This window comes from Sarcophilus harrisii, chromosome 2, assembly GCF_902635505.1.
Source record: "Sarcophilus harrisii chromosome 2, mSarHar1.11, whole genome shotgun sequence".
Classification (NCBI taxonomy): domain Eukaryota; kingdom Metazoa; phylum Chordata; class Mammalia; order Dasyuromorphia; family Dasyuridae; genus Sarcophilus; species Sarcophilus harrisii.
This window is the reverse complement of record NC_045427.1, coordinates 126,062,677-126,082,486: the sequence shown is the minus strand read 5'-3', so window position 1 is coordinate 126,082,486 and position 19,810 is coordinate 126,062,677. Positions and strand designations below refer to the sequence as shown.

Here is a 19,810-nt window from a genome sequence, read left to right as displayed (position 1 = left end):
GATTATTTATTTGGCTTCTCAAAATTATTTTTAAAACTATATTAATTTTACTGTATTTTACATAGTTCTACTCATTTCATTCTTTATCATTCATGCAAATCTTACCATGTTTTTCTAAGATCATCAAGTTCATGATTTCTTATAGCAGTATTCCATCATGATCATATACAACTTGTTTAGCCATTCCTCAATTGATAGAAATCCCCACAATTTCCAGTTCTTTGCAACCACAAAGAGAGCTGCTATAAGTATTTTAGAATGAATAGGTTCTTTTCCTTTTCCCCTAATCAATTTGGGAAAAAAATATTTTGTTACTGGTAAGTCAAAGTGTATAGACAGTTTTATAATTCTTTGAACATAAATCCAAATTGTTCTCCAGAATGGTTAGGTTAGTTTACAGTTCCACCAACAATGAATTAATCCCAATTTTTCCACATTTGTGCTCTAGCATTTGTCACTTTCCCTTTTTATCATTTTTACCAATTTTATAGTTATAAATTGACAAATCAAGGTTGTTTTAAATTTGCATTTTTCTAATTAATAATGATTTAAACATTTTACATGACTATAAATTTTGATTTCTTCATCAGAAAACTACCTACTTTGTTTTTGTCTGCCCAAGTCCTTCCCTAATCTACTCTGTTCTCCCTCTCCTAAATCTTAACCTATACATGCTTCTAAAAGTCTCTCTTAACCTGTCCCCATGCCCTCTTATGTCTTAAGTTTAAAAGATTTTATACCCTTTAAGATGTATGTTTTTCCCCTTTACTCAAGATCCTACAAAAGTGAGGTTACAGCACTACTAGCCTACCCCACTCTTCTTCCTCTGTATCAATACTTCCTTTCATGCCTAATTTTTGAAAGATTACTTTTTTCTTTTTTCCTATCCAATTTTGATTTTTAGATACACCATCTTTTTCAGCTCAGTTCTTAACCCTTATTCCAAATTGCTAAATAATGACAGTATTCTTAAAGAGTATAGATAACATTTTCTCATATAATTAAATAATTTGATTTTATTGAGGATCTTATGTGCCAGTTTCCTTTTATTGTCATGCCTCAGTTTCCCTAATTGTCCTGTCTCAGTTTCCCTAAATTGTTCTGCCTCTGTTCCTTGAATTGTTCTGCCTCAATCTCCCTGGTTGCAACCCCATCCTTGACTATTAGGACTGATATAAACTTAGGGCTGGCTAGTCTAAGATTATAAACTATAAATGTGTAATCTCAGGATAAGGGGGAGTTCAAATCTTCTGCCTCCTAAGTCCTCCTAAATTATCAAGAATTTATGGTCCTACCCCCAACCTGTCAGAACCGAATTGATGGTCCCTGCCTAGAAAGTTCCGCCATTTACCAATGCTTAGACTCCATCCCTTCCTTGTCTACCCTAACCTATGGAAACATATATTTCATTGGAAACACATTCTTTGCTGATGCTAAGGCTGAAGCTGCTGCTGCTGTTGAATGCCTTGAGACATCAGTCCTGGGACCAAAATGGATCCTTTAAAGATCCCAGAAAATCTGTCCCTCTCAGGAATCCAAATAAAATATTAAAAACTCTCTAATCTCTATCTTGCCTCAGTTTCTCCAGCATTACAATAATTGGTCTTTAATATTTATCTTTTATTTCTCTAGGATGTTATATATCAAATTTTCCATTAAATTCTAGTATTTTTGTTACAAATACCTCAAAGTCTTTCAGTTGATTAAATATTTATTTCTTTTCATTCAGGATTATACTGAACTTTGCTGGTTAAGTTATTTTTAATAATAACCTCAGCTCTTTTGAAAAATAATGTTCTAACACCTATGGTCTTTTAGTATCAAAACTCCTAGATCTTCTATATAGTATTGACTATGACTCTGCAGTTTTTAAATTGGCTTTTTTTTCTTTTTGCTGTTTTCTACTTAAACTGGGAACTTTGAAACTTAGCTATCCTTTAAGTTTTCATTCTAGGATCTCTTTCAGGTAGTATTTAGTAGATTATTGTTCTATTTTCTTTAAATAGCTTTTTGTTTTCAAAATATATGCAAAGATAGTTTTCAACATTCACTTTTGCAATCTATTACTTGTTCTTCAAGAAAATTTTCCTTAATTTCTTTTAATATCATATCAAGATTCTTTTTTAATTGTAACTTTCAGGTAGTCCAACAATTCTCATACTATTGTCTCTCCTCAATCTATTCTCTAGACACTACTTCTTATGTTTTATAATTCATTTCTCCTTGCCCAATTCTAGTTTTCAGGAAGCTATTTTCTTAAGTTTTTGTATCTCTTTCAACTTCATTGACTTTCTTCATAATCATAATTTTCTTGGTTTTTTCCCTCTAATTTTCCCTCAATCTCTCTTATTTGATTTTTAAACCCTTTATCTTCCAAGAGCTTTTGGTTACTCATTGTTTGATATTTCTCATTGAGACAGGAATAGCTTTTTTACTTTACTATCTTGTTCTGAGTATGAATCCAGAACTTCTCTCTCCCCATAGTAATCTGTCTTTAGTTGAGTTCCATCTCCTTTGCTTACTCGTTTTTATTGATACTTTGTTTTTAGCAGTTTGCCTCCCCTTATTTTATAGGTCTAAGTAGGTCTCTAGATAAAGCTCAAGTCAATAATAAGTTGGCTCACTCAAGTCATCCCTCAAATCAAGTTAGTAATCAATAAAAAATGGATATTAATGTTTATCCAAGAGGAATAATCAAAATCTTCATTTATCAGGGAATCAAAGTCTCAAACAATGGCTCCATTCTTTAGCTTTAAGGTTAAAGCAAAGCAATTGAGGCCAACTTAAGTCATCCCTGTATTCATGGAGATACTTAAAGAAAACTCATCTGCCCTTGATAAATTCGAATTTATTTTATTAATTATTTATTAATTAATCAGTCTTAACAACCTACAACATCCCAGTCAAATGGATTACATTACAGAAAGATGTAAATGCTGATGTTATTGATGTTTGAAAAATCATGGATAATAAAAATGTGCAATAATGAAGAATGGCAAATGCTCCACTTTTCAAAGGAAAAAACGGCAAGACAGAGAGGATGAGTCTGGAAACTACTGGCAAATAAGCTGGAATTTAATTTCTCCATAAATTCTGAAATATTATGCTGGGGCAAAACTCTAAATTGTACTCAATGACTTATCCTTTCATCTCCTCTTTTTGATAATTTCCTTTAACACTCATTTTTAAACTCTACTTATCTAATGATCCCTTTGCATCAACTTAAAATATACCCATGCCTTTTCCTTATCCTAAAAATTTATTAATCTTGTTCTCCTTTTGAAATAACACATTTTCTGATAAATAATGGGGGGAAAGTGGGAAAACTGGGATACTAATGTATTGTTGTAAACTGACCATTCCCATTTTGAACAGCAATTTGGAATTATGTCCAAAGGGCTCTAAAGCTATGTATACTCTTTGACACAGTAATGCCATTACTGGGCCTATATCTTAAGAGATCATAAAAAAGGGAATGAACTCACATAAACAAAAATATTTATAGCAGTTCTTTTTGTGGTGGGAAAAAAATGGAAATTGTACTCTCATCCATTTCTTAATCTTAAGCTTAGCAATCTTCTGAGTTGTCTTCTTTTCTTTTTTATTTCCTTACAATATTAATCTCATTAGTTCTCATGATTCTTATTTTTCATTTCTGTATGGATGAATCTGTACTATACAGCATCTGTTCAACATCAGTATATGTTTACTATATAGACTAGATGTCCTAAAATCTTCAAGGGGCGAGAAAGATAAGTAAAAGAGGCAAGGGCCCTAGGTATGATATTGTTCTTTTCTGATGATCTTGAATGAAAAAAGAAAAGAAAGGGAAAAGGATAAAAAAGGAATAAGAGAAGAAGGAAGAACGGGGTGAAATTTACTCTTACATAATTTCTGAAAAAGAGACACAGAAGAAGGGTTGAGGAGCAAAAATCACATGAACCTCACTTTTATCTGAACTAGGCGAGGGAAAATCGAACACTTACTACAAGCAAAAAAACTGCATTGATCATCATATACAATGAAATAATATTACTACTAGATATACATGCAACAGATGATATGGTGTAAAAATCTTAATAGCAAGTTAATTTACAGGAATCATCAATAAACCTAGATTACCTGAAAACCTCAATGTATTTCTTGTAAATTAAAAAAAAAACTGACTATATATATTATGGCATTAAAAATCTAACATACAGAAAATAAAAAATATTAAAAGTATCCTTTACTGATATATATAATATTATATAATATAATACATATTATATAATAAAATTATACTGAAAGGATTTTTGAAGAAAATGCTATAATTAATTTTAAAATAGGTACTTATAAAAATCCATGGACTAAAGGAACAATTATAGAAACAATAATAAATTGTATTAAAAATGACAATAACTAAACAATATAAAATCTTATAGATAAAGCCAAAGCAGTCCTGGTGGTAATTTTATATCTCAAAACACTTTAATTTACAAAAAAAATTAAAGAGAAAGATCAATGAATTGAGCATATACCTGCACCTGTTGTGTTGACTAAAAGATTTGATTTTTGAAATTTAGTTGACAGGACAGTAAAAGTCCTGGATTGGACTGGGGAGTCAGGAAATCTGAGTTCTCTGACCCAACTTTTTACCACTGGTTTACTGTGTAATTTTAAGCATGCACCATGAAACTCTCCAAGTGTCAGTTTCCTCACCTACAAAATGGAAACCCTTCTGCTTCCAGAATTTATAATTAATCTATACAGTTTCCAAATAGGGGTAAACCTAGAGGTCCTTGGGAGCCTAAATTCCCCCTCTTCCTTAGGCAAGAAGAGGAGGGATTTATTTCTCCTTGGACTCACACCCACACTCCATTGCATACCATTGTACTCCTGGGTCCAGGAACCTCCCAAACAGAACCATTCTACATTACATCTTCTCTAACATGAAAACTGTGAATTATGTAGGAAAAAAACAGATTTTAAAAACATAATTAAATAATAAAGTAGAAATTCTATAAATAAAAGGATATTAACAAAACTGCAAGCAAAATACACTGAATAGTACCAGCCCAGCAGTCAGCTGGGAGGACCTGAGTTCAAATCAGGTCTCAGAAACTTGACACTTAACTGTGACCTGGGGAAGTCACTCCCTCCCCACTCCCATCTGCCTCACCAAAAAATACATTAAATTGACAAAATAAATGAGCTATTCAAAAAATAAAACAAATAAATCATAACATACAATTTTTAAAAAGAAAGCAAGATTAAGCATTTTAAAAGGGAAATCACATCAAATTGAAGTGAAATAAAGAAAATTATTGTTAAATATTCTGCCTAATTACATGAAAAAAATTGATAATTTAAGCAAAATGAATGTCTACGAAAGTAGAAAATGAGCAGATTAAAAGAACAAGAAATAATTTAACCTCAAAAAAAAAAAGAAATTGAATATGTTATAAATTAACTCTTAAATAAGCCCTAACACCAGATATAGATGTAATTTCTATACAACATACAAAGAAATTATACTAAATAAACTATATTCCAAAAAAGGGAAAATCAAAGTTCCTATTAAGTTCCCCCTTGACGAAAATACAATTTTGATACAAAATCAGAGATAAGTCCGAGAAAGAATGCCAAAGAAGAATATTCCAAACAAATGTAGATACAAAAATGTCTTAAATAGAAGAGGCTACAAAACACACACACACACACACACACACACACACAAGGGAAAAAACCCAACTATAGATTTGGCCAGGTAGGATTTATACCAAAACTTCAGTGTTTGTTTAGTATAAGGAAAATTATAAATATAATCAACTATGTTCATAAAAAAATCAAATTCATGAGTATGTCAATAGATGAAAAAAAAATTTTATTAATTACAACATAAATTTCCATTTAAAATACACTAACAATTAAGTAGGACACTCCTTTGAAATGGTAACTATCTAAAACCAAGGGTCACCAAATATGATCATATCAGTAAATCAAGGACAAACATTGTCATAATCATTATTAAAATAGTGCTAAAAAAAAGTCAGCTCTTGCAAAAATTCAAGAAAAAAATTGAGGAATAAGGATAGGCAAAGGGAAAATCAAATTACTGCTTTTTGCAGATAATTATGACTTCAAAAACATAGCCTAAAATAAAGTCATATAAATCATTAGAATTTCCACATGTTGGCAATGACACTTAGGGAAAGAAAATGAAATTCCATTCAAAATAACTACAGAATGCATAAAATGATCAGTAATCCATCTATCAAGACACTTATTTAACTATAAGGATACAACTATAAAGTACCACTCATGGCACAAAGACAACATATTTAGAATCTGTGCCTTTTCATTGGTCATTCCCCAGGCTTCGAGTGGTCTTGTTCCTTTCTTTGTCTCTTGTACTCCTGGACTCTTTCAAGTCTCAGACAAAATCATACCTTCCAAAGAGGTTTCCCTATTCCCTCTGCAAGACCTTTAACTCTGAAATTTCCTTCTAATTTGCAGGCAGATAGTTTTAGTTAGTCCACCTCCTTTAGAATGTGAAGTCTTTGGGGACAGGAATAGTGTTTTTGCTCTTCTTCCAGCTTCTAGAATATTTTATGAAACACAATGAACACTCTGCAGATAACTATTGACAGATTCACCATATTCAACGACTTCATGCTCTTCATGAAGAAAATATTCATAATGAGTATGGCTTATTAGTAGTCTACAAAGCTTTGGAATATTCCAATTTTTAATCCTAAACTGTATTTCCTGCATAGTTTTTGCAGTCCTCTCTGTGTCCATCTTCTCAATATAAGTTAGATACTAAAGTAAATGTTGAGAGTTTGAGGGATATTCAACTTAACAAATACATATTCTATGTAAGTAGTGTTTAAGAACTGGAAATACAAAATACAAAAAAAGGTAATCCCTCAAGCAGCTCACATTTCATTTATATTCTTTTCAAATTGCTTATAAAATTTCTTTAGAAAATATGTTGGTATATAAAAAGCAATTATTTTAAAAATGTTCTATTTGCTTATACCCATCTTGAGGATGCAACAAGACAAAGTAATCAGTTTTCTAAGGGACAATCTTTCTTGTCCTTTGGCATATGATAAAAACTTCTCTACCAACTTCTGTATTCATCTTCCCAAGAGGAACCTGAAAGTCATTCCTCTACTTCACTGTAACTTTTTTCTAGTGATCAGTTTCTCTAGTAATATAAAAACTAATTGATATTTGAACAAATATTGTTCAAATATCAATACCATCTGTTGACTTAATGTTTGCTAGTGGAATAAGAATGCTCTAATTCCTTGTATTACCTATTCCCTTTTTCTCCTTCCATTTTCTCATCAACACTATGGAAAAAGAATGGGAGGAGTCGTCACAGGACGAAGAGATTTTTTTCTTTTTAATGTGCTTCATAGGTTTCCATGATCTAAATATTCATTTCTTAGTGATCAGTATTGTATTGATTAGCTTTTCTCTATTGCTGTTCAGTTGTTCAGTCATGTCTTACTATGGACTGTTTTTTCCATGTTTTTTTTTGCAAACTGGGTTTGGGAGGCAAGCAATCAGAGTTCTCCACCAAAAACTGTCTTAAATAGCCCTGCATAGCATAGCTTACTTTCACTGATCTATGTAAGCTCTTCAGCCATAATAAGGCAGTTATCCAAGAGGGACCTTTTTAGACAAACAGGAGATGAGTGACCTGCCAAAGATCACACAGCTAGCTAGTAACTGTCTGAGGCTGGATTTGAACTTAGATCTTCCTGTCTCCAGGGCTAACACTATATTTGTTGAGCCACCTAGATGCCTATGAACTCTTTCTCTATTTAAGTCAATTGGTCCTTTATCTCTCTGAGATAGTTGATATCACTGGATGGCCTCTATGCTCCTATAGATTATAGCAGAATGCACCAGAGCTTGTTTTCTAAATAATCTCTAAGAATTCAAACTAAGTTTCTAGCACAAGAAGGCATCTGAGTAAAACTTGTGATCTTGATAGGCCTATGATTTCATTCCTATAAGAGATCACAATTAAGAGAATAGTTGCTCTACCAGTGCAGAATGGCATAACATTTATAATCTTATAGAACTGCTTAGAGTATATCTGATGTTGTATGGAATGTATTATGATTTACAAAGTGTTTTTAGATAGTATCTCATTTGATGCTTACTTACAACAACCCTACGAGAAAAATAATGTAGATGTTATCCCCATTAAAGATGAGAAAAAGGAGGTGTAGATTTGTCCAAAGTGACAAAAGTATAATAAGTCAACCTGACATTTAAATTCAAGATAGGGATAACTAGGTGGTGCAGTGGATAGAGAACCAACCCTGAAGTCAGGAGGACCCGAGTTCATACTAAATACTTCCTAACTGTGTGATCATGGGCAAGTCACTTAACTCCAATGACCTCAGCAAAACAAAAAAAAAAAGAAAAATAGATCTTTGTGATCTTTTTCTGTCTCCCACTAGTCCCTCAGATATTCGGAGTCTATGACAAGTGGGTATTGCTGGTATGTAAACATTTTAGTTTTATGTGCCAGAACTTTTAAGTTATACCAAACACTACATATAAACATCTGATTCATAAATAGTATTTTAGATACTAACCAGGCCTTGCTAAATGCCCATCTTCATAACTTCCTCCTGACAAGAAAGCCATTCTCTTGCAATCTGGAGGTGAGTAATGAGTATTACAATGACAGGAGTTGAAATTATTGCAACGCTAAAAAAGAAATAAATTAGTACAACTGGTTATTATGTTAAAATGGTTTTTGAAAAAGATGTCATATTATTCATCACAGTTAGTAATCCTGAAACATAAAGCAATTCTTAACTTTTTGAATTAACCTCATTTTTTAAAATTATAATCAAGCAAGATCTTAGTATGTAAAAGGAGGGCATCAAAAATGGAAAACTATTCACCTCTTTTAATTTCAAATCTTTGATCAAATATATTCAACTAGTAGTGATACTTCCAAGTGCTTACTTTGCATAAGCATATTAGGTAAATCTCTATGTTGCAAATATTCATTGTCTTAATACCCTCAAGACTTCTAATTCTTATTAAGGGAAAATACCATCTTTCTATGGCATTTGCAACAAAACACAACCTTAACCTTGTATACATACCAACTCTTCTGTAAAGATGGTTGTACTATAGGAAATCAGAAGCATGTTCTGCCTAGAGCAGCAATAAGCTGTGCAATAGAAATGCTCATCAAAAGAACTTAAAAACTAGTGGGAGGAGTGAATTTTAGGGAGGCTCCACCAGGCAAGAAGAAAACTAGCATCTAACAAGGGATAGTTCTGTCTTCCAAGAAAGACTGGTGAAAAGTGAATGCTCCATTGTGGAAGAAAGCTGAGAAAGCTTTAAGGATCAGCCCTGGGGATCCATCAACAAAGGGAAAAGAGAAAGAAATTAAGTGATAGGAAACATAAGAACAAGTAATTAAAATTACAAAAGATTTCAACAAGAAGGAAACTCACCAAGAAGTGCTGGAGATTTGAAGAAAAATCAACAGAGAAGAAAATAAAAGAAAAGAGATAATCAAATGAATCTAAACATTTCAATAAATACTGCATAATAAAAAGGAAAATAAATCATCACTTAAAGTGACAAAGGATTTTGTAGATTACCAAGAAAACATGGAACCAGAGAACTATGTTCCCAAATGACTCAGGGGAGAAATAAGAATTGTGAAATAATAATTTGTGGCCTTCACAACAGAAATAGTAGTCAGAAACTGCATAAAGGAATGAAATTTTTGCATTCTGAATAGCAAAGAAACAAGATGCAAATCAAAAAGACATACACTGCAAAACTGAACCAAATCATCAATGAAAAAAGATAGGTAGAATAAAATGGGAAATACCAGATTCTCCAAAATTCTCCCACAAACAAGATAAAACATTGCCTTAAAGCAATTTTAAGCAGCAGAAATTGTTAAAAGACAAGATAAAGCTGTTTTTGTCTTCCAAAAAAAAGAACTGATCTAGAAAGATTGAGAAGAGACACACACGCACATATGGATATGGATATAGATATATACATACATTATTCCTAACTTTTAATTCTGCTCCTTAACTTGCCTCGCAGGCAAGTAGCATTTAATTAGTCTTTGGAATAGAAGTTTTTTTTATTTCTTTGTCTTCCTCTGAAGATGAACCATGGTCTTCCCTATTCCCATAGTAACTTTCTATACTTGGGTTCTTTCTCCTTTTGCCAATTCCTTCTTTTTAATGGAAAGAATTAGTAAGTAAATTATTAGTAAGCTGTCCCTTTTTTTACTCATTTCCAAGAAATGGGCCTAGGTATGTTTTGTGTTTCTCCTGTGCCTCTGACTTCAGCAAGAGGAGTAAGACAGTAATCTTTACCAAACACACAAAATTCAGGAGCCCAAGCCACACCAAACTTGAAAGAGATAGGATAGCAGACATATTGCTGAAGTCAGCCTGCCTGGCAGAGATGCCCAGAAAAGCTCAGTCCCAAAGGAGTTTTGGGACTTGGAACTAGAACTGAGCAGGATTTGAGCCAACTTGAACCTGATTCCCTTTCCTTCCCCAGAGACTAATGTGGTGTTTGGGAGGAGGAAGGAAGGAGAAAATTATGCCTCCCACAAATTGGAGGAGTTAAGTTCATATATTGTAGTTATATCTTGGTAAATATTTCTTTGTAATAGCTAAAAAAAACCCACCAACAACAACAGCAGCTGGCCAAAGCATGCTACTTTAAATAATAATTACTGTTAATCTATTACTCACTCCTTTTCCATGACATTTTTCAGTAGCATTACAACTTTCTTGCATCAAAAAACGAGATTCTCTACAAGTAAAGTGTGAACACACCTAAAAATAAAAAAAAAAATAATGGTAAAGATCTATACAGGCATCTCCAATATCACACTAATCCAAACCATTATTATTTCATAACATCATCATTAGAACATAACCTTGACACCAATAAAACCCACAATCCCAGTATAAAATTTTAAAATTCACTGCCTTCTAGCTCCTTACTCATAAATCAGGCAAATGGCTACTTCTAAGCAGAAGCAGACAGAAATATTGCTAGACAATAGATCACATTAAGTAATATGGGAATCTTGAGTATAAACTCAAGATAATGGGATAGCTAAAAAAGCTAACATGATCTTAAATTGCAACAATGGAAGTAAAATATCCATAAAAAAGGAGGTCCCTATATTCTCTCCTCTGATCTATAGTATTCAGTTGTAAAGACTATATTTTAGGGGGATACTGAAAAGATGGAACAAGTCTGGAAGAGGGCATAAATAATAAGTTAGAAATCTCAAAACTATGTTTTTTGAAGATTAATTAAGGGATCTTTAGTGGGCAAAATTTAGAAGAGATTACAATATCATAGCTGAAAATATTTGAAGATTATGTTGCATCAGTTTTATGAATCTCCCATACCTGTGAATTCCAATGTGTACTTAAATATTTCTTGCTTATATGAGCTCTCTAAAGGTGAGAACACAAGCATTGTTTCTATTAATTCCACTTAGTACCTTGTTTCTTCTGGCCCATAACATCTCCTTCTAAGATCAGATCAATCATACTGAGCCATGCTAAATTAGATAATTATTGTCTCTATCAACTCTAATGACTTAACACTTCATAAAGATTCCAACACATCAGGACTAGATTTTTTCTCTTGGCTCCAGAAGACAGAACTAAGATCAAAGACTGAAAATTTCATGGAGGTATATTTCAATTCAATAAAAAGATGGTCATGATGGTGATTATGGTCAATGTAATGATCCAATTCAATTCCAAAAGACTCATGATGAAAAAAATTCTATTCATGTCTAGGGAGAGAACTGATGGGAGTGAAAATTAAAGTATACTTTTCTCAATTTCTTTATTTTTCTTGCTTTTCTTAGAAATATGGTTGATATGAAAATGTTTTACATGATTTCACATGCATATTTGATCATTGCTTGCCTTCTCGGTAGGTGGGAAGAAGGGAGAAAATTTGAAGCTCAAAATTTAAAAAGAAAAGAATATTTAAAATAAATAACAAATTAAAATGTCAAAAAGAAAGAAAAAATAACGACAAGTAGGCTGTTTTCAGAAAGACTTACATGAACTGATGCTGAGCGAACCACAAGAACATTGCATATAGGTAACAGCAAGATTAAGTGGTGATCAAACAATACAATTCCAATAGACTTGGGATGGAAAATACCATCTGCATCCAGAGAAAGAACTATGGAGACTGAATGCATATCAAAGCATACTATATTTTCACATTTTTTTATTTGCTTATTTTTTTCTTTCTTGTGGTTTTCCCCTTTTGTTCCGATTTTCCTTTTAAAACATGACTAATACGAAAATGTTTTCAATTATTGTATATGTATAATCTTGTAATGGGCTGAGGTTTGAGTTGATGCACTGAGGTCCCAAGTACATGAAGCTAAATAGTAATTGGGCTATACTCTATTAATATACATGATTGGATAAAGAATGGTCCCTGCCCACTCTCTGTGCAAGTCCTGATGTGTTGTATAGGAAATGACGATTTTGGTGGGTGGAGGCAGAGAGAGACAGTAAGAGAAGCTGGGAAAGATTGGGCCTGGGTTCGAGACTCCTAGCTGCTGGTCATGTGGCTGCTGGTCTAGCTAGCTTCTTGACTCAGCTGCACACATTGCTATCGCCAATTCTCTTCCACCTCTGATCCTTCTTCACTGAGAATAAAGATAGACGATTTTCCCCTAATCTGAATTCCTGACTCCAGCTGATTTAAAAATACGCGATCTTCACATTTGGCACCCAACAGTGGGAACCAAGGACTGAAGAAGTCTCCGGTGACCAGGAACTTGGGTGAGTATTGTTAATAGACAAACAGGGAAACAATTATTTTCTTAAAAACTAAACCAGTAATCTTTTTTTGGCTAAAATGGGACAAATGCTAGCCAAAGACTCTCCATCCCCGCCCCCAACCCCTTCAATCCCTTCAACCCCACCCACTAGTGGTGCTATAGAAAGCATGCTTAAGCTGATAGAAGGACAAGGGCTACTTATAACTTGGGAACAGGTAGCTAGACTTGTGGATACATTAAACCGCATCTCCCCTTGGTTTGTAGAGGAGGAGCAGATCTCTCCAGATAACTGGTCCCTGGTTGGACAATAGATGTCCACGTATTACAGTGAAAACAGTCCTCATTCAATTTCCATCGAGGCATTTATACAATATAATTCAGTTAGCACTAAGAAACCCTATCCCTAGAAGAAAGAAAAAGCCCACTGCTCCTGCTCCTTCTCAGAGTAGCCATGATATTAAGGAGGAAGACAATGAAGAGATTAATGACCATATCCCCACAGGGCATGGAGACTTAAGTGAGCAAGGGTGTAGTGACTTTCCACCTCAGGAGGCAGCTTCAGCCCCACTTCAGGAGCAAGTGATTGACTCTCCTCCATCAACTCCACCCTCCAGGATGGAGGGAGGAGGGGCAGTGGGGGGGGGGGGGAGTGACAGCACCAACACCAATTATGAGTAGACTGCACGAGGGCTTAATGAAGGCCAAATAAAGAGCATGGACGTCCTGGAGCTCCAGTCACATATCTTTCCTGTAATTTCCCAGTTTAATGTCTCCGGTCAAGAAAGTCGAAGATACGCCCCTTTTAACATAGAAATCATCAAAGACCTGAAAAAGGCTTGCACTCTTTATGGGGCTACATCAGCTTATGTTAAGATGCTATTACAGAATTTGGCTTTTGAAATCTTGACTCCTAATGACTGGAAATCTATAGCAAGCGTATGCCTAGAACCTGGACAAAATTACATGTGGCTTTCTGAATATAGTGAGCTCTATAGGATACAAGCCCAACAAAATAGTCAAAATGCTGTTCATGCTGTGATCACCTATGACCTACTAACAGGTATAGGTCCCTATGCAGACGTGACAGCACAGATTAATTATTCAGTAGCAGCATATGAGCAAATTGCTGCTAATGCTATCAAAGCATGGACTTTGATTCACAATAAAAATGACAAAGGTGAGGCCTTCACAAAAATAACACAAGGGCCAGATGAATCCTTTTGTTGACTTTGTGGGATGTTTACAGACTGCTATCACAAGAACTAATGGGGAAAATTCATCAACAGATGTTTTAATATGGCAACTTGCTAAGGAAAATGCTAATGAGGTGTGCAGAAGGATGATGCTAGGACTGCAGAAGGATGCTCCTTTAGAGGAGTTCATAAGACACTGTGCCACAGTGGATACAAATGCCTTTAATAGCCAGAGTCTGATGCAGACTTCCCAAGATCCCAACATGGGTAGACAGGGTCCCTTCCGGCAAGGGACTTCTAGAGAGACACATCAATGCTTTCAGTGTGGTAAAGTAGGGCATCTGAAAGCTCAATGTTGGTATAGAGGCAGAGTGAGAAAGCAGGGTGGGTGGGAGAACAAGACCCAGTACCCCATGTCCAAAATGCAACAGAGGTTTCCATTGGGCCTCAGAATGTAGACAGGTTCAGGGAAAGGGGATGAGGGGCCCAGCCCTAGGGCCCTAGGCAAAAAACACTTGGGGCATGATGGCAGCCAATGGTGCAAGAGAGTGCCTAGACAGCCAATTCCCAATAGACCAATCAGCCAGGAAGCCATATGATGGGAGAAAGGGATTACACAATCAACCAGCTAGGAAGCAACCTGATGGGAGAAAGGGATTACAATTAGGGAGAATAGGAGTTGTACAGCTGAGACAACTGAGATACCCCCCTGGAGGGTGAAATCTGTTCCTCTCCAGCCTATGGATCCGTTGCCTCCAGGCAGTAGGCTTGACCATTTTACCTCCTGAGAGTATGTACAAAACAGTGTCCATCCACACACTGATTGGAAACTGAATGGTAGATAAATCCAGTCACCAATAAAGGCAGACAATGTGTGACATCAAGGAGAAATAAGTAGCATCAGGTTTACTCATACAGAATCCTAATAAGCAGCTTGGTGACAGTCACCCAGATTCTGATTCCAGATCACAAAATCCAGCAATTTACTGGACAGCAGCTGTGATTGACAACCATGCTCACGATCTTATAAATGGCCTTCCATTGGAAGGATTGGTAGACACTGGTGCAGATCGGATGGTCATTAGAGGTGCCAGCTGGCCCAGTCACTGGCCAAAGATTAAAGCAGACACCTACATGTTTGGTGTAGGAGGATCAACAACAGCTGAAGTTAGTGCTGCCCCTATGAGATGGACTTTTGAAGGCAAAACAGGATTTTTTACTCCTTTTATAGTTGAAAAAATCCCCATCAATCTGTGGGGAAGAGACGTTTTACAGCAATTAGGGTTAAAAAGTACTTCGGTTTTTTTAAGCAGGGCTGCTGTGAAGCCTCCAACACTTTCACCTGTTCTATCAATGGAAACTGATACACCAGTTGGATAGAACAGTGGCCCTTAAGTAATGATAAAATTCAGGCCTTATTAGATATAGTACAGGAGCAAATTGAGCAAGGACACTTAAAACCTTCTCTAAGTCCTGAATTCCCAGTGTTTTGTGAAAAAGAAATCTAAAAATGGAGGATGTTAACGGATTTAACCTTGGAAACTATGAACTCTTCAGCCTGGACTTCCATCTCCTACCAGTTGCCCTAGGAATGCCTCTTTGGTCATAGATATTAAGGTTGTTTCTATTCTGTCCCTCTGGATAAGGAGGATATGAAAAGATTTGCCTTTTCAGTGCCAGCGTTAACTTAGCTGAGCCTTATAAAAGTATGATTGGATAGTTTTGCCAAGGGAATGACAAACAGCCCTACTATGTGTCAAATGTATGTTGCTGTTTTGCTCCAGTAAGAAAAGCATTCCCAAAAGTTATGCTATTACATTACATGGATGGTATCTTGGGATGTGCACCTGAGGAACAAATGTTAGAGGCATGTCTACAAAAGACCATAGAAACACTAAGGAATTACAAATTATACATAGCACCAGAAAAATTCAAAGACATGCTCCTTTTCAATATTTAGGATAGTAATTACCTAAAGTGCTTAAGTTCAAAAACGTCCTAAGAACAGAAAAGCTAAACACATTGAATGATTTTCAGAAATTGATAGGAGATATCCAATGGATGCGACAGTGTTAGGTTTGATAACCTATCAGTTACAACTTTATATGATATTTTAAGGGAGACAGTGCTTTAAATTCACACAGCTTACAAAAGGACTCAAAAGACTTTGAGAGAAGTTGAACTTTTTATCCAATGTGGTTGAAAGAGTCACCAAAAACCCTTGAGATATCAGTTTCCACACAAGAGACACCCACAGCAGTCCTTCATCAAGGAGACAGTGTGATAAGGGAAACCTCCTGACAACCAGAACAAAGCCTTAACCCTACCCAGAGCTTTGTAGAATTTTATAAACTAAACGAACAGTACAATTATCTGGGACAAGACCTGATAAGATATACACCTTTTATACCAATACACAAATTAATGTGTGTTGTGAGACCATCCCAGAGTGGCAAATTTTATTAGCCATGGCTCCAAATTTTTTACATGAGTCTCCATTAAAGATAACTAGACTATTACATAATTGGCGATGGATTCTTGAAGAAAAAGTTTCTAAAGTTCCTCTTAAAGAACCAACTATCTTCATGGATGCATCTAAACATAATATTTGTGCTGTGTACTCTCATGATGTAAATATAAAGAGAGTAGTCAGAACTCCTTTTTCAGTCCACTCAGCAGAAATGAATTTCCGATCATTCTAGCTCTTATTAATTATCCAGGAGACATAAATATAATATCTGATTCGGCCTATTCAGTAGGTGTGGTACAAAGAATTGCCACAGCCCAAATAAAATTTGCATCCTCTAATATATATCAGTTCTTTAAGAAACTTCAAGAGCAAGTGAAAAAGCATACAGATAAGATCTATATATTACATGTCCATTCTCATAGTGGACTTCCAGGTCCCATATTTGATGGCAATTCAAAGGCAGATAGCCTTCTAACTATGTTGGTCAATACCCCTTTATTCCTGGAAGCCCAGGCATCTCATTCTAAATATCATCAGGCTGCTCAAGCTTTACGTTTACAATTTGGAATAACAAGAGAGGAAGCTAGGAACATAGTAAAAGCCTGTACGGCTTGCCTTCCTTTCCACGCTCCTACACTGCCTCCAGGGAAGAACCCTCGTGGTTTGAGACCAATGAAATCTGCAAATGGATGTGACCATTATAAACTTTGGTCGTCTGTCTTTCATCCATGTTGTGGTAGACACATTTCCGGATTCACTTTTGCAATGCCAGCAGCAAAAAGAACAGCCAAGTGGTCACTAATTCCTATACAAGCATTTGCCATTATGGGTGTGCCACAAGCAATAAAAACAGACAATGGTCCTGCTTATACTTCAAAACATTTTGCACATTTTTGTGCACAGTATAAGATTTTACACACCATGGGCATACTTTTTAATCCTCAAGGACAGGAAATAGTAGAGAGGAGAAACAGAGATATTAAGACGCTCCTCCAAAACAAAAGAAAACAGGTAAATACTAGAGAATCTAAATCTAGCTCTTTATACTATTAACTTTGATTTTGACAAAGATGCACTGGCTCCGCAGAACAGGTTTTATAACCCACGGAAGGTCAGTGTCCAATCAAGCAGCTCCACTATCTTTAGATAATTGCCAGGTGATGTGAGACCCAGAAAGTGGTGAATGGAAAGGACCAGATAGGCTAACTGCTTTGGGAGAGGGTTTGCTTGTATCTCTACAGGTGGAGAAGGAATCGATGTGCCAAAGCCATATTCACCTTGTCCATCGCAGAAAGACGACAGACCCTTGAAATAAAGGAGAAGACCCAAGAAATATGGGTTCTGTTTGATTGTGCTCACCATTGAAAAGCTGGCAGTTATGGCGTTTGACTCATGGACATCAAAGATTGTTGGACTTCAAAACCCTCAGGAATCACTGGATTCTCTGAGACATAGGACTTGAAAACTCTCAGGAATCATTGGATTCTCTGAGAAATGATAAGAATGTTACAGGACTTCAAAATCTGCTGGAATCATTGGATTCCCTAACACATAAAAAGATTTTTGCAGGACTTCAAAAACCTAGGGGATCATTGGATTCCCTACATGTAACAATGGACAATAGATTGGTTTTGGACTATTCTTCTGCTGAAGAAGGTGTATGTGTGACTTTGTTTCATACCCTCCTTCTAGGACTTCTGGTGATCTTTTCCAACACCATGTTGATTTATATTGTTTGCTATTCTGCTACTAGTGTACTATTATGTTTGTTACACCACATCGAGCCTGACTGACTGTGGGGAGAGTCATCCCTAATAGCCTCTGCGTTATTGCTATGTGCTTGTGTAATACCTCCCATGCTGATGGGTTTGTGCATAATAAGACCCTTTAGCCCAGAAACCCACTAGCAACCCCCACTTCCCTTTGGTGCTTTTCATCTCCCTTCCTGAGATGTTAGGGAGGGCGTGATCATCTCCTTTTTAGTGCTTTCACTGCCTTTCCTAAGAAGTCAGGGAGGCTGTGATCACCTCCTTTTCGGTGCTTTCACCTCCTTCCCTGAGAAGTTAGGGAGGCTGTGATCACCTCCCTTGGGGCTCTGACCTCCTGAGTCAGGGATGGCATGACCACCTGTGTTCTAAAATAAAAGAAAGCGGGAGATGTAATGGGCTGAGGTTTGAGTTGATGCACTGAGGTCCCAAGTACATGAGGCTAAATAGTAATTGGGCTATACTCTATTAATATATATAATTGGATAAAGAATGGTCCCTGCCCACTCTCCGTGCGAGTCCTGATGTGTTGTATAGGAAATGACGATTTTGGTGGGTGGAGGCAGAGAGAGACAGGAAGAGAACCTGGGAGAGATTGGGCCTGGGTTCAAGACTCCTAGCTGCTGGTCTTGTGGCTGCTGGTCTAGCTAGCTTCTTGACTCAGCTGCACACATTGCTATCGCCAATTCTCTTCCACCTCTGATCCTTCTTCACTGAGAATAAAGATAGACGATTTTCCCCTAATCTGAATTCCTGACTCCAGCTGATTTAAAAATACGCGATCTGCACATAACCTATATCATCAGATTGCTTGCTGTCTTGGGAAGGGGAAAGTAAAGAAGGGAGGGAGTAAAAAAAAGAAAGTTTGGAACTCAAAATCTTATTAAAATAAATGTTGAAAGTTTAAAAAAGGGTTCCTAGCTTAATATAGCACCTCCCTTAATGGGTCACATTCACTTGCAGCAGAATTAATGAAAATCATTTCTTAAGTTTAACCAATGATTTGCTGTTCTGAGGAGAGGAGAAATGAGAGAGAGAGAAAAAAATTGAAACACAAGGTTTTACAAAGGTGAAATGTTTAAAACTATGTTTGCATGTATTTGGAAAAAAATAAAATAATATTGGAAAAAATAAGAAAAAAATTTTAAAAATTTATGCCACAAGGTTCACCACCAACTTCTCTCCTTCCTGCCACAAAGTGAGTCTGGCTTATCTCACACCACCCTCTAATCCTTCTTACGATTATCTGTATACACCAAACATTGAGCCAGCACGGACAGTGATAAGGGCCATTTTTCCAAACATATGCTAATAGAATCATTGTCCAATAGGTCCAATAGCCTTAAGTGCTTGGTTGTCTGATTCAAGAACACCTTCTAAGAGTTTCAGCCCTTTACATTACCACATCCAGTTGAACAGGTCCTAGGAAATGGGAATTCCTGAACTAGGAAAAGTAGCAGACTCACTGAAAATTTCAAATGCATTTCTACACCCAAAATTTCTCTAATTATCTGGAAAGCTTTCAATTCTATCTCCTATT

At 35.8% G+C, this 19,810-nt stretch overlaps 1 protein-coding gene across 5 annotated transcripts in view; it reads right to left on the bottom strand.

Annotated features, from left to right (window-relative positions):
* LOC100920255 (disintegrin and metalloproteinase domain-containing protein 18) overlaps positions 1 to 19,810 on the bottom strand; it is a 112,997-nt gene that overhangs the window by 37,833 nt on the left and 55,354 nt on the right. For all 5 annotated transcript variants that reach the window (XR_004231757.1, XM_031950731.1, XM_031950732.1 and 2 more), the window contains 2 exons: positions 10,761 to 10,844; positions 8,607 to 8,721 (listed from right to left, as the gene is read on the bottom strand). Coding sequence is in view for 4 of the 5 variants with exons in the window: in XM_031950731.1 (XP_031806591.1) it covers positions 8,607 to 8,721; positions 10,761 to 10,844 (199 nt within the window). In the remaining variant the exon portion in view is untranslated. The remainder of the gene's footprint in view (positions 1 to 8,606; positions 8,722 to 10,760; positions 10,845 to 19,810) is intronic.